Source organism: Dendrobates tinctorius, unplaced genomic scaffold (genome assembly GCF_039654945.1).
Source record: "Dendrobates tinctorius isolate UK_male_01 unplaced genomic scaffold, ASM3965494v1 ptg000206l, whole genome shotgun sequence".
NCBI classification, from domain to species: Eukaryota; Metazoa; Chordata; class Amphibia; order Anura; family Dendrobatidae; genus Dendrobates; species Dendrobates tinctorius.
The window spans coordinates 2,900,900-2,917,151 of record NW_027361873.1 but is presented as its reverse complement, the minus strand read 5'-3'; the positions used below and the strand labels follow the sequence as shown (position 1 = coordinate 2,917,151).

The 16,252-nt window shown below is 45.4% G+C and overlaps 1 protein-coding gene across 5 annotated transcripts in view; it reads left to right on the top strand.

The window, feature by feature from the left end:
• Positions 1-16,252, top strand: part of EWSR1 (EWS RNA binding protein 1) — a 71,651-nt gene that overhangs the window by 43,580 nt on the left and 11,819 nt on the right. For all 5 annotated transcript variants that reach the window (XM_073554097.1, XM_073554096.1, XM_073554100.1 and 2 more), the window contains exons 7-8: positions 3,620-3,927; positions 14,560-14,737. In XM_073554097.1, coding sequence (XP_073410198.1) covers positions 3,620-3,927; positions 14,560-14,737 — 486 coding nt within the window. The remainder of the gene's footprint in view (positions 1-3,619; positions 3,928-14,559; positions 14,738-16,252) is intronic.

The following is a 16,252-nucleotide window of genomic DNA, read 5'->3' as shown; positions in this document are numbered from 1 at the left end:
CGCTGTGTGTGAATGTAGCCTTAGATCAGGAATAGAATAGCCATTTATAGGACATTTCATAACTTTCCCAAATTCCTATGAAAAAATATTCAGCACATCCTGCATTGAATTACTGTACCCAATTTATTATATATTTTAGGAGTCGGTCCATTTTATACCGACTCCAACTCCGACTCCACCAAAATGAGCACCGACTCCGACTCCACGACTCCGACTCCACAGCCCTGGTTACTGGGGGTCAGAAACGTTAGAGCCACCTTCACAGAATGCAGCCTTAGTACTGCTGAAGGTGGCTCATAGCAAGTGAGTAATTCTGCTACATACAGGCGATCTGATCGCCTGTATGTAGCAGAGCCTATTGGGTTATGGCAACTTCTAGTCTCCTATGGAGACTATTGAAGCATGCCAAAAGCAAAAAATGTTTTTAAAAAGTTCAACTCGTCACCCCGCCTTTCGCCCTCATACAAAATAAAACCATGAAAAAATAAAAATCAAACATATTTGGTATCGCTACGTTCAGAATCGTCCAATTAAAAAAAAAAAAAACAAAATAAAATCAAGGATTAACCTGATTGCTAAATGGCGTAGCCGACCACTGGGCGGCACTCACAGCAAGCCGGCAGTGACAACCATAGAGGTCCCCAGGAGACCTACGGTTGTCATGCCAAACCACCTGCGATCACTTGACGTGGGTGGGCGTATTTCCGGCGCGATTTCCGGAAGCGCTTGTTATATGCTGCTGTCAGAGTTTGTGCCCCTGCTATGTGCTGTGTAATAGCAACTGTGTCTTGCCATACAGGGACTTGGTGTGATCATACCACAGCTCCTGAGCAGGGGCAAAAGCAAGAGTATACAGACAGGACAGCACGGGATTACAGCAGATTCTTTTTTTTAGGTAAAACATAGCTTAAAATGGACAGCAAAATGTTTTGCCTCACAAGAAGAATCAGCTGCTATTAGAGATGAGCGACTTTGCCTTTTTTAGGGTCGAGTCGCGTTTCATGAAACCAGACTTTCTCAAAAGTCGAGTCAAACGAAATCGGCCGACTAGAGGGAAAAGTCGTGAAACCCAATACAAGTCAATGGGGAGAAAAGTCGGCAGTGAGTGGAGGACTGTAAACACCTGGCATGAATTTTAACCCCAGAGGCGGCAAAATCCCACTCCAGCTACGCTCCGCTTCTCTCATTGGCTGAAAAAAGTCACATGCAAGCATTTGGCGAAACCCGACTTGGCCGCTTGGGTCGCCGACCGCATGGCCAACTTCACACTGGTCGGGTTTCGTTTCATGAAACCCGACTTTGGTGAAAGTCGGTGACTTTTGAATCTGACCGACCTGTTTCGCTCAACTCTAGCTGCTATCCCATGCTGTCTGTATACTTGAGCTGTGGTATGTGTCTGTCTCTGTCGGTCTCGGGGGGGGGGGGGGGGGGGGGGGTCTCTGTCGGTCTCGGGGTTGGGGGGGGGTCTCTGTCGGTCTCGGGGGGGGGGGGGGGGTCTCTGTCGGTCTCGGGGGGGGGGGGGGGGGGTGTCTCTGTCGGTCTCGGGGGGGGGGGGGGGGGTCTCTGTCGGTCTCGGGGGGGGGGGGGTGTCTCTGTCGGTCTCGGGGGGGGGGGGGGGGGGGGGGTGGTGTCTCTGTCATTGTTCTGGCAGTCCAATGACTGTAGTGTGTGTTGTATGTAGGTAAACAGCAGCTGAAACGTGCACCAAATGTATTAATAGGTGCCCAAGTCTATATGAATTAGGAGCAGCAGACTCCCGGTTCAGACTGGGGCCAGTTCATTAAGCCTGGTGTTTTGTATTGCATTCTTCAGATTTTGCACTTAAACTTGCAATTTATCATCTAGTGAGAGTCACTGATATGTTTAGACAGTGTAAACTTATGTTAACCTGAAGCAAATATTAGCCAAGATTGCTAAATCTGGCTCATTGAGCATAACAGTATGAGCACTGCTCTATTCAAAGTATTAGAGCCTGGTGTTTGCGGGACTGTTCATCGCAGTGAGTATTCATTGCTCTTCAGTAGCAGTGTCAGCTGTAGCCTTCCTGCTTCTGCTGGCGGTCACGTGTGCCGATTTTTAAAGAAATTAATATTCATTTCTCAATTATTGGCACACGTGACCGCCGGTAGCAGCAATGAATACTCACTGCGATGAGTATTCCGGCAGCTGTGCTCTGCTTGTGAGCAGCGCATTATGTCCTTGCGCTGCTTACAAGCATTAAGCAGGGAGCGGAGGGAGGCAAGTGTAATGGTTTTTTTTTTTTTTTTGCTTCAATTCTTTTCCCTTATTTCCACCTCTAAAACCTAGGTGTATCATATGGTCCGGTGCGTCTTAGGCTGTGTGCACACGCTGCGGATTTTGCTGCGGTTCCGCAGCGGGTTTGGCCGCTGCGGACCCGCAGCAGTTTCTGCTGCGGTGTACAGTACCATGATTCCCTATGGGAATCAAACCGCAATGCAGACGGTGCGGAATTTTCCGCGGTTTTCAATCCGCAGAAAATTGACATGTCAATTCTTTCTGTGGATTCTCCTGCGGTTTGCCATCTCCTCCATTGAGGAGATGAAAAACCGCAGAGCAATCCGCAGGTAAAACCGCAGGTTTCACCTGCGGATTTTACAAAATCCGCGCGGATGAATCCGCAGCGTGTGCACCCAGCCTTATAGTCCGAACAATAAGTTAATAATTTTTTTTGCTAGTATAAATTCAGAGAAAAAAAACTCTCAAATTGCATAGTAACATCTATAGGAAATCCGATTGATGCTACTGCGCCGGAGGCGCCATCGTGCTAGAAAAAAAATTATATGGTCTCCACCATGATGACGCCGCCTACACAGTAGCATCTATTGGATTGCCAATCGATGCTACTGCGCAGATGTGGCCGGCGCCATTTTGAGACAAATGTTTTTTTCTTCTGAATTTATTTATACCAGCTAATAAAATAATTAAATGCACATTATAAATGCGATCATGCTGCAGCCTGCTGATAATGATTCCCCTATCTCAACTATATATAATATCCAGTATGTAAAATAGGGGTCAGGTCACTGAGATCAGTAACCTGTCATAAGCCATCAGTATGAATAGCTTATCAGAGCACCATGTGAAGACCCCCATCCCCCACAGGCCGCCCCGGAGCACAAGCATATCATTAACTCAAAACTGAGAGTCGTTAAACTACAAGATGGATTTCATAAACCAAGGTATCATTGTAATCAGTATAACGGCGCTGACCTGACACTGTCTGTAGGTTACTGTGCACAATCCTGCAGACAGGTGCCGTTAAAAATGATTGTTGCGTGTAATGAAAGATTTCCCTACTGACTTGCCCTGTTGCATAAAATATTCTGGTCACATGCTTCCTTATGGTCTTCTGAAAGTGACTGTACGACCTTACTAGATGTTAAATTGTAGACATTAACTCTTAGAAATATGTAGTCTTTATTTCCCTTGTCAGCAGCCTACAAACTTGTCAGTCAACTATACTCTTTAGACATGGTTAAAAAAAAATGCGATTTTGTTTTTTAATTATTTGGTCCAAAAAAATATATGTGGTAGCCAAGGAAAATAATTAAAACTGTTTCAGGTTTTGTAGTAATTCTGAAATATTTTTTTTTTTTAGCTATTCGACATCTCAGCCTTCAAGCTATGACCAGAGTTCATACAGTCAACCCAGCTCATACAGTCAACCCAGCTCCTATACTCAACAAAGTAGCTATGGACAGCCGAGCTCCTACACTCCGCAGAGTAGCTATGGCCAAGCAGGAAGCTATGGTCAACAGAGTGGCTATGGTCAGCAAAGCAGCTATCAACAGCAACAACAGCAGCAGCAGCAGCCGCCACCCACAAGCTACCCACCTCCAACTTCTTCCTATGGAAGCCAGCCCCCAAGTCAGTATGGCCAGCAGAGTAGTGGTTATGGACAGCAGAGTGAGTAAAAATGACTTCAAAATATACTTCATATGGTTAGAAATATTTGAAACCAAATTGCTTAACACAAAATGTATTGAAAGGTCATTCTGATGTCAATAATCCCTTTCCAACATCCACTGTAATGTATGGCGCAGCAAGTATTGCAGTCCAGCAAAGCTGTTACATGTGGGGCACTGTTATTTTGATACCTCTGAAGCTGAGCTGGCAAAAGCCTCAACAGATGTCCGCAGCGGTGAATCAAAGCTGACACCTTGCTGTTTAGCCCTTCAAATGCCGCTGTTAAGCATATTGATGCCGATGTCCATATTATTTGAGGGGAGCCTACCTCTTTCTCTGTCAACCCGTGATGGTAGCCCTGTAGTCTACCAGCTACGGAGGCCTGTTGGGCCCAGCCATAAGGGGGATCTCGCATCCTTACTTTCAGTGTAAGGCATCCGATGCAAGATGCTAATGCCACTCGACTCAAAACTGCTGCAAGCGTGAACCGAGTGTCAGTGTTCTGCTCCGAACCTCTGGCATGAAAGGATCGCAGCACTGGTGTGGAGGATACTGAAAAATTAATTTCTCCAATGCCAGCGTCCTCAAGAATCTTTGTACACTCGTGTAACATCCGAGTGCAGTGTGATGTTTCACACACACACACACACACCCATAGACTTGTATGGGTGCATGCGATCCGGCTTTCATCTCCATTCGCAGCATGCTGTGATTGTTTTAGCATGTTGAATCTGCATGGGAAAATTGCTGATGTGAGCTGCCCAGCATCTTGCGGGCTTGCTTTACTCTGTTAATGAAAGCAGTGATGCTGGGCTGTGATGTGCGGTGAAGCTCCGCCCACAGCCAAGTCACTCAGTGACACGGTCCCGCCTCGGTGATGCCGGGTCTGCTTCCAATTCCGGAAGTTGACATGATATCAACGGAAGCTGCATTCAGGGATCGCTTGATGGGGATGAGCAGATGGTGCTCGCAGGCATTTCTGGAAATGCAAGGTATTTAAACAAAGCATTATTTCCAAGGTTTAACCCCTTTGCCCTGGAGCCTGTTTTCACCTTCATGACCAGGCTAATTTTCAGAGCCTTTGTGCTACCAGTAACTTGGAAGCCCCCTATATTTCCTTTAACAGATGACAGACCTGAGCGGGGTCTTTCTTTTTTTGTGGATTGAGTGGAAGCTTTTATTGGGAACACTTTACATAACGTTTGGGATCAGTTATCCGGCGCTTTACTTTGGGGTTTCCATAAAAATCTGACGTGATTCAGATGAAACCCTCGATGTATCCATTCACTACAGTGAGGCAGCAGAGTTACTCTGGACTTCTGTTCCGCAGTGTCCTTTACAGAAGTGCACAAAACTATGGCCGACGGCAGTTTTATGCAATCCTGCATAAAAAGACAGACATCGGATCACAGGTCCTATGGCATCCAGTGCCTCCATCTGCCTCATAATAGGGAATCTTCAGCCAAAGGTTCTGTCTGAATCACGTATTTCAGAGATTTACACAGAAACCCCGGTGTAAACGCTTAGCACAGAGCACAGGATAAATGTGCGCCGAGCCTTACTGCGATCTTTGGGAGGCAGAATGAAAAAATCAACATGTGAAGAATTGGTTTTATTTTTTATTCCGTTCCTCATGCGGTATAAGTGATTAGGTGACTTTGTTCTTCGGGTCGGTGTGATTACAGCGATACCAGATTTGTATCGGGTTTTTGTTTGGCAGCTGTCAAACACTAAAAATTCGCTTTTTATTGTGAAAACTAGTTTTTGCGTCACCATATTATGAGAGCTATAATTTTTTCATATTTCGGCCAGCGTTCATGTAAGCTTGTGTTTTGCGGGACGAGCTGATGTTTTTATCGGTGCCATTTTCGGGTACATGACATTTTTTGATCACTTTCTTTTCTGATTTTTGGAAGACAGAATGAACAAAAACCAGCAAATTAGAGAATGCTGTTTGGTTTTTTTGTGTGTTTTTTATACCGTTCCGCGTGTGGTAAAATTGATAACGCAGCTTTAGTTACTCTTCGGGTCAGTATGATTACAGAGATACCTCATTTTATCATTTTTTTTTTTTGTCATTTTTACACAATAAGAACTATTTTATGAAAAAAATTTTGCATCGCTTTATTCTGAGCTATAACTTTTTTTTTTTTTTTTCTGTCGCTGTAGGGTGGCTTATTTTTTGCGGTACCATTTTTATTTACTTCAGTCTTATCGTGTTTTTTCACTTTTTGTTCAGTGGTATGATAAAGCATTGTTTTGCCTTTTTTTTTTTTTTTTTTTTTTTTTTTTTTTTTTTTTTTTTTTTTTTCACGGTGTTCACTGAAGGGGTTAACTAGTGACAGTTTTTTAGAGTGGGCCGTTATGGTGGCAGCGATACCAAATGTATACTTTTATTATTTTTTTTATTTACATAAATGTATTGGTAAATTATTTTTTTCTTTGGAGATTTTTTAAAAAATTTTTTTTACTATATATATATATATATATATATATATATATATATATATATATATATATATATATATATATATATTAAAAATTTTTTTAACTTGAATACATTGTCCCAGTGTGGGACATTACTATTTTACAGCAGATCGCTGATCTGACTCTGCACTGCAGAGTATCAGATCAGGATCTGACAGGTAGGTAAGTGCCTGCTCTCTGCAGGAGCTTACAAGCCACCTTCCCTGCAGGACCCGGAAGGACTCCGCAGCCGTCTTGGAGTTGGTGGTCTCCATGGAGACCATCAGAACAATGCAATCGCATCTGTTGTTCTAATGGAAGCGTGCAGGGAGCCCTCTTGCTGTGCGATGCTTCACTATGCTGTTGTCACTACTGACAGTGGCATCAGAGGGGTTAAGTACCAACCATTGTTACTGTAGGGTGTCAGATGTATAAAAAGAATTTGTGGGCTCCAAAAAAGAAGCTAGATGGAAATAGTACCAGACAGAGATCAACCTTATGCATGCAGAAGCATACATGGGGGAAAAAAAGCATGACAAGCAAAGAATATGCATATAAGCAGGGATCACCTTAACAAATTTTATTTGAGTACTACTACAAAAAGCAGAAATACACCACAATATAAAACCATTTAAAATGCCACAATGGCTGAAAAGAGTAACCTGACCAAATGAGGTCCTCTCCAAGACCAGGCTCACATGGCACGTGACAAGGTGATATGCAATAATCAATAGCATTTCACAATGTTAGTACAGTGATATACAAAACAGTAAAAAATGCATACATAGGTATGTGCTGAAGCACCGTGCAAGACTCCAAAGAATAGATGGTGTGCTGCCAGCCCTGTTAAGAAAAACTGCCTCTATAGGGTGAGAACATATTAATCAAGGTAGGTAGAGAATATTAGAGATGGCATGTGTTATACGCCTATATCGCTGCTTGTTCCTATGGCCTTATTGTGGCACTGGCATAATCGGTGCATGCACCCTGAGACGTTTACATTACCGACATATGTTTGGCATGATTTGGCTATTGTGCGCTTGCGCACAAGCACACCAATGAACACTGTACCCTGGTTTCATTACCTACAGCACATGGATTGACATGCTCTGTCTGCTTCCTCACAGCTGGTAACAATTATTTACATCATCTTTTGGGTACCAAGAGTGGATACTGGCTGCAGACACAGCTTCACTCCTGAGGAAGACACATTATAGTGTTGATAAGCGTGGGGCACCTGTCCCCCAGGCTGCACATGACAATTTATCTCCAAATGGACATTTTGCTGCCTTGCATGTCCTCTGATCATATCGGCTGGTTCTTTATCTGGTAACACCTCAAGGTGTCAGCTGCATGCGATCGCTGCGGCGCTCAGTGTGAGGCGTTACGATCGCAGCACCATACCAGTACTGGTCTTTGCATGAAGGCACCTACCGCAGTGCTGTACTAGTACGGTGCATGTTGCAAAGGGGATAAATCAATCTTCCCACAGCACGTTGTAGTGGACAACGGTGTGAAGTTAAGAAATTTTTAATGCGAAGTATACTGCTTGTTGCCAAGGAAATCACCAGAGCCTGAGGGTGAGTACAGTAGCTACATTCCAGGCTGAGGAGTTAACTCATGAGATCCTAGTCTGTTCTCTCCAGCATATTGATTTTTTTCTTTGTTATAAAGCAGTTATGCAAATAACATTTTCAAAGAGGAAAAGAACTGGAACTCTAGTGCCACCTACTGAATGTAGCAATACAAAGTCAATTAGACAGCTGCTTAACTTACCCCTACCTGTCATTTTCTGACCTGGAGCTAATATTTGTACTGCAAAATCACAATCCAACAGTCTTGCATTATCAACAGCTTACTTGCGTATTCCTTGTTTGGTTGCCCTGTTCTTTCTATTTGCAGATATGCATCCAATAGATGGCGCTAGAATTAACCCCCTTCAATCACCTTGTTGGGTTCCATTTTTGTGCTTCTGTTTTTTTGCTCTCCTTTTCAGAGCTATAACTTTTTTTATTTTTGACAATATGCGCCATGTGAAGGCTTGTTTTTTGCGGGACGAGTTGTAATTTTGAATAACACCATTTACAATATAGTGTACTAGGTCAACTTTGACACATGGTAAGGTTTTTAATATTAGACAGTGTAGGACCGTCCCTATCAGTCACCTTGTTCACGGTGGGATGGCTTTTATGGTATTTTTGATCAAAAACAGTATTACTAAGAACTGTTATTTAGATGCACTTTTGCTTTTTGCTTATTTAATTATAGCAGGGTTTTTGTAATGGCGGTGAAATTGCAAAAAAAGTGTAATTCCACTGTGGGTTTTTTGGGGGCTTTTTATTTACCATGTTCACTAAATGCTAAAACTGACCTGACAATGATCCCCAGGTCAGTCTGAGTACACAGATACCAAATATGTTTAGGTTTGTTTTTTTGTTTTTCTACCAAGTGGTGAAAAAAAATTCCACAATCTGTAAGAATTCCTGTCTGAGACCCGTACGTAGCATCTCCACTTTTCATGATCTGGGGCTTGGTAAGGGCTTATTTCTCCTTCACCTCATTGGGGGACACAGGACATGGGTGTATGCTGCTGCCACTAGGAGGCTGACACTAAGTCAATAGAAGAAAAAGTTGGCTCCTCTTCTGCAGTATACACCTACCACTGGCTTAAGCCGAACCAGTTCATGCTTAGTGTCTGTAGGACGCACATGGGTATGGTCTTCAGACCCCAATTTTTTTTTCCTTTATTTTCTTTTTCAATCTTTTTAACGGATTACAGGGGGTGACAGATCCCTTCAGGGATCTCCCCAAACCAACAGGTGGGAATGTTGAGTGTCTCTTCCAAATACTCCCTCCTGCACCGTAGAAAGCCATGTTTGAGCTGATTTTAGGGGCGACTGGTCCCTTCAGTGCTCAGATCTCCTCAAAGCAACAACAGGTGGGATCGTGGAGTGTCGCCTCCATGTACCCCCTTCTGCAGCCAGACTTACAGCTGGACAATAGCCCTGTCCCATCCTGGGGGAATGAACCTCTAGGATGTCCAGAGGCACTGATGGCATCCATGCGGCCCCCACTGCATCACCACTGATGCAGTCGTCCATGCTGCAGCACCTGACCTGTAGGCAGAGCAGTCGAGCTCTGCACTTCTCAACAGGCTTTTTGGATCATGGCGGTAAGTGACCGGGTCTGGTTCAGCGGGAGGGAGCTCCTGAGCGCGTGTTTCTTGGTGCTGCATCATGTTTTTTCTTCATCCTCTCCCCTCCGGGTGCATTTCGCCAGCACCAAAAATTTAGCCGTCCGCTTCTGCCTATGCTAGGCCGGAAGCCCCGTTCTCTCACTCGCGTCACGCAGGCGGCTCTGCCCACTCTCTTGGCGCTTCTCGCATGGGGTGAGACCACCTTCTGAGATTCCCGGCAGCCATTTTTAATACCGGCCGCCTTCCTACTTGTTACTTCCTGGGGCTGCATTCTGCTCTCTGTTCCCGGCGGGCAATCTGGACGGCATGCTGGCATATTAGCTTATTCTGACTGAGCAATTGCTCAGAAGACCAGGGGGAACAGGACCTGAGTAATATCTAATCTACACACCGGGACAGAGTACCTATTTGCTGTTTGTGCCATTGGTCTTGTGTGGTCCCAGGATCCATGGGCAATATCGCTAAGAACTTAAGACAAATGCATACGAGGCTCTACACTGCCTCCCCTGCCTTTACAATGGTAAGGCTGCTGGCTTCTGTCTCTAGAGTGGAGTTTTTAGTATGGCAGGGTGAGATCATGCATTTGTCATGAGTGATGTCACTCTCTAAGGAATCAGAGAAGCCCAACAGGCCACATACAGAATACGCCATTCTGCAAACCTATGATCCCAAATGTTCTTGGGAGCCCTCCGCTGCTACCGAACCCAGTGTACCTAGCCCCCCCCCCCCCCCCGAGTGGGCTTCGTCACTGTCAGTCCATGGCTTCATTAGCTAAAGTGATTGAGCCCCTACAACATCCCTCCACAGTTCAGGGGGCGTTCGTCTGCCTGTATAGAGGGTTCTTCTGCCTCATGGGAACAGTCAGCCAGTAGGGGCTGCCCTCAGCCCAAATCTTCACAGGCATCTAGGAAACTGACCCATAGCTAGTCTCCCGGGCCATCTTGTGCGTCCGCATTCGTGTTCCGTTTTTCACTCCCCATTACCAGGGGTTCGCAGCGAGCAGAACTCTTGAGTACGAGTCTTACGGTTCTCTCGACCTAGATTCATCGGAGTATCCGGTGATGGTAGATACTCTCGTTGAACCAGAACTTTGAAGGTGGACGAGGACTCTATTCCTGCCCCGGATCACAGTGTCCTTCAAGAGGTCCACATGTCCTCAGTGTTCGACATCCACCCCGATTTTCAGCACATATTTTGGCAGCATGGGGAGCAGCTGGACAAATGCTTCAGAAGTCTCTTGTCGAGAGACTTTTTTTTTTTTTTTTTTTTTTTTCTCACTGGAACTGCGGATGAAATGGGCTGAATCCCTCCAGTCGATCCACCCGTATTTCGCCTGGTTTCCAGAACCCTACGATCCTTACCGGATGGAAGACACCACACTCCCTCTTTTGCCGCGGCATAGGTTGCTGAAGCTATGGTTTCCTTGGCGGATACCCTGACCAAAACGATTCAGGATAGTAATCTTCGCGAAGAAGCAGCGGATTTGGCTAATCTGATTTCCCTAGTGGGAGACTTTGGTGCACTCCTCCCTGGATACGGCTAACTGCGCCACACTTGTAGCCTATCGCCATTAGACGGGCACTATGGCTCAGAGAATGGTGTTCTGACTCTGCGCCCTGAAGTCCCTAACCTCTCTGCCTTTCCAGAGCGGTTGTCTATTTGGGGAAAAGCTGGATCAGCTTATATCTGACGCCACAGGAGGGAATAGTAAATTCCTTCCCCAGCAAAGGACCAGGCGACCTCTTCGCCATCAGCTATAATCTCGTTTTTCAGTCCTTTCGCAACAATCCCAGTCAGTCCACCTCCGCCTGATCGGGGTGCTCTTCGCGTAGGGACAGGGGTCCCTAGGTTTCATATAAGCCCAAAGAATCCAGATCTAAGGGATCCAGGTTCCATAGATTTTCATCTCAGTGACTCATGGTATTATCCTGTCGGCACCAACAGAGCAGGCGACCGCCTACTCCGTTTTTGTCAGGCCTGGCTCTGTTTTCGACGAACGGGCCAGGGACCTGGTGTCCTTCGGATATAAAATACAATTTTCTTTCCACCCTCTGGCACAGCTTCGGACTCGCTGCCACCCCCAAAGTGTTTATAAAAGTCATGGCAGCTGTCCTGTCCATTCAGCGCACTTGGGGCATGGCCGTTTTGCCATAATTAGAAGACATTTTAATCGTGTCTGTATCACTTTGGACCCACTTTCTCATCTAGACTGGCTCATAAATTTTTGTCCAGAAAATTTTTCTGGACACCTCCTGAGGGTTGGTGATTTTCCCTCAGGATAAGGTTTTAGCCCTGCAACAGGGAGCCTGGGCACCTTGTCCCCCATAGCCTCATTCCATCTGATTCGGCACAGGAGTACTTGACATGATGGTGGCAGCGATTGAAGCTGTTCCCTTTGCCCAGCTACACCTCTGTCCCCTGCAGCATGCGTTTCTGGCACCCTAGAACAGGAACCAATTCTCCCTCGACCGGCTGTGTTGCTTGCCTTCCGCGGGTCAAGCAGACGCTCAGGTGGTGGGCGTTTATGGTCTTTCCCTAACCCAAAGGAAATCCTTTCCCAGATTCAATGGCTGGTGGTCTACACCGACACCAATCTTCTCGGCTGTGGAGCGGTCTTTCGTTGTCCCACTGCCAAGGGGCACTGGTCACCTCGGGAGTCGCACCTTCCGATCAACATTCGGGCGATTCAGTTGTCCTTGCGGCAGTTCCATCACTTTGACAGGTCGCCCCATTCGAATACAATTGGACAACACCACGGCTGTGGCATATATCAGTCTCCAAGGGGGCAACCGTAGCAGGACGGCAATGTGCTAAGTGGAACACATCCTCCCCTGAGCTGAGAGGAACCACTGTCATCTCAGCAGTGCACTTTCCGGTGGTGGAAAACTGGGTGGTAGACTTCCTCAGCCAACAGGGTCTTGCCTTGGGAGAGTGGTTTCTCTTTTCGGAGGTCTTCGTATGTGGATCTGATGGCATCAAGATTAAACGCCTTGGAGCCCGAGTTCATAGCCTTTTTCCGGGATCCAGAAGCCATTGGGGCGGAAGCACGAGTCCTTCCGTGGCATCAGTTTCGGCTTCCGTGTATGTTTCCCCACTCCCGTTACTCCCAAGGGTCATCAGGAAGATCAAGGCGGAAGGAATTCCAGTGATCCTAGTTGCCCCGAACTGGCCGCGCTCGGCATGGTACGCAGAGCTTATGCTGCTCATCGTCAAAGTTCCCCAGCCACGATCGGATCGACCAGATTTGCTCTCCTATTGGCCACCAGGACTCAGGTGCCCTGTGTTTAACAGCCTGACTGCTAGATCCTGGGTTTTAACACAATCTGGGTTCTCCCAGGAGGTTTTTTCCACCATTTTTAACGCTCGGAAGCCTGTATTGGTGTGCAGCTATCACTGCACCTGGAAAACCTTCGCTTGGTGCAGGCACCCTGGCCGTCGTCCTCTCGTCTTCTCCATCTTAGATTCCCTTCAGATCGGCTTGGAATCAGACCTTGCACTTAGAATTTCAAGCCCAGGTCGCTGCTTTATCTGCTTTGTTCCTGCGCAGGATCTCTTTCAAGCTGCAGCTGAGGACAGTCATTCAAGGGGTTCTCCCATGTGGTACTGTTATAAATTGCCGTTGGCAGCCTGGGACCGTAACTTGGTCCTCAGTGTTCTACAAGAGGCTCCCTTCAAGCTGCTGCAGGATGTTTCTCTTGACCTTTCTTGTCGCGGTAACGTCAATCAGGTGCATTTCGGAGCTAGCAGCCCTGTCGAGCTCCTTCCTGGTTTTCCACCAGGATAAGGTGGTTCTCGGGCCATCCCTGTCCTTCTTGCCCAAGATGGTTTCCTCCTTTCACCTTAACAAGGACATTGTCCTGCCCTCATTTTGCCCGGCAACAGTACATCGTGTTGACCGGGCTCTTCCATCTCCGTATATGGTGAGAGCTTTTAGACGGTACCTCGCATGGACGGTGTCCTTACGGAAGACTGACACCTTCTTCTTTCTTCCTGAGGGTCACAGGAAGAGACTTGTTGCTTCAAAGTCTACAATAGCCACATGGATACTCAGCTATTCGAGTCTTACCGCTTCAGGAGCCAGCCTATCCCTGATGGGATTAAGGCACACTCCACTCGGTCAATGGGTGCTTCTTGGGCTATTCGGCACCAGGCGTCAGCTGAACAGGTTTGCAAGGCTGCGGCCTGGTCCAGTCTGCGTAAATTCTCAAAGCACTACAACATTCACACTTGGGCTCCCCGGATTTGGGTCTGAGTAGACGGATCGTGCAAGCGGCGGTAGCGCATCTCTACACAGTGGGTACGTGAGGTTGATCTGTTATGTCGTTATGGTTCTCCTACTGCTTTGTCACTCAACTGGTTCAGCTGGAACCAGTGGTAGGTGTATACTGCAGAGGAAGAGGAGCTAACTTTTTTTTCTCTTCACTTATTTTCAGCCTCCTAGTGGCAGCGGCATACACGCATGGTCCGGTGTACCCCAATGAGTGGCTCTGAGAAAAGGTTTTCATGAGAATACAAATCCCTTTTTTTTTTTTTTCCTTCCTGGCCATTTTTTTTATACCATTTTTGGGGTAGATATGTTTTGATTGCCTGTTAATGCATTTTATTGCAATGTTGCGCCATTAATTGATCTGATTTACTTTATATTTTGGTAGATTGGACATTTATGAATGCAGTGATACCAAATGTGTATTTTTTTTTTTTGTTTTATTTTCATTGCAGTAAAATGGGGGTGATCTCAACTCTTGTTTTGTTGCTTCAGCACTGCTATCTGTAGCAAAAAAATCATGATCTCCTGTGAACGCTTATTTTTGTAGGGGAAGACCTCCTCGACATGTCTGCTCTATATTTATGCATTTGAAAAGACATTTACGTGCTTTACTAATGGCAAAAAAAAAACAAAAAACTCAAACCTTAAAGTATTAAATTTTTAAGTCTACTTCACATGTATTATTTTTTTTTTATCTTTGTAGGCAGTTACCGTCAAGATCACTCAAGCAGCAAAGGACCATATGGTCAGGAGTCTCGCCAAGGTTTCTCTGGTTCTGAAGGGCGCAATTCTGGGGGTTCTGATTCTCGTGGCAGAGGTCGGGGCATGTTTGACAGAGGTGGCATGAGCCGTGGTGGTAGGGGAGGCCGTGGAGGCATGGGGTAAGAGGATATCTGCAATCTATTTAATTAACATTTAATTCTTTCCTCTGCAGAGGATATTTTCTTAAGGTATCAACTTTAGATGAGCGAATCGTTTCACGGAACTATAGTCCAGGTCAGTGGTATCTGGCCGCTAGTAGAGCGGCCCACAAATCTTTCTTTCCAGTGTTCTCTACATGACATTTGATTAGCCAGGGCTCACACAATGTCATCTGTGCATCACATTGCAGAGATGCTGTTGCTCTGGTTAATCAAAACTTACATCAGAAGGTAAAAGATCTGCATGCCTCCAGCCTAGCGGCCAGCTACTGACCTCAGTCCCACAAATTGATCTTCTCTTCTTTAGTATCAACTCAAAACAGAATGCGGTAATGGTATATATGGCTTTACTAGCCATCTCTAACTATTGGTGATTCGACTGCTGGGTTTTCTCCAAGAATTTAGCTCGTATTGGAGTTGACTGACCTCTCTTGTGGTTGCACACATAGATGGGGTGAGGATGCTAAAACTTGTAACCTGCAGTCAGGTTTTTTTATTTTATATATTAACAAAAAATGCTTTTTAAGGAGCAGGCATGGCGTTCATGGTTGTACATTCAGTCCGTGATTTGCATCTGTTAACGTTCTGGAATTGCTGATGAAGTGAATGTTGACAGTGATGGCCCCAGTGTGCTGTTCTGAAGAGTCCTATTGGTGAAAGTGCATAATGGATGTTTAATGGTTACTGCAATATTAATGGTTCTGTTTTTTACCTTTCAGAGCAGCACTATTAGGGGTATCTGGGTTTTCAGACCCATGACACTCATTGGGTTATAATTGATTTGTTTGGGCGCCACTTCAATGTTATCACACCCCTTACACTCCAGTAATAGTAGGAGGGTTTCAGTAAGTATGCTTGTTCATTTCATGTAAAGCTGCACAGAGCTCTATAGTTTTGTATTCATGGCATTTTAATATTTTTCTGTATTTTATTTTTGTAATACCCACTCTGTACTGACGTTCGTACATCAGCAGGGGGTACACTGTATTGTTTTGTGCAGCTTTAGTCAACAGAAAACAACTCTTGTGGAGCTGTTCAGCTTCATTGTGCTGCCCTCTCTATTTTTCCTTTCAGTCTGTGTTTATATTGGCAGTTTTGATGTACCTGTTTTGTTACTGAGTTCTGAAAAACCTGCTGTTTTGTGTAGTTTCTTGTCCATATCTAAATGCAAATCCCAAACAGGAAAATCACAATGTTTTTCTGTATTCTTTTGTCCTGATATGGAGTAGTACAAATCGACTTCTGTATTCAGTAAACTTGTATGATTTGGGTGGTGGGGGAGTTTTGGCGAAAATTATATAGCGTGTGAACTGTGCAGGTTTTTCAAAACTATCTCAAGGTAGGTAACATGTTTCACCCCCAAATTAATATATGTATTGACTGTTTTTGGATTTGTATTGCTATACTTGGATGCACATGAAAATCCCTTATTTTAACATGCTTTGTCAAATTTATATGCCACAGGTTACAAAGTGA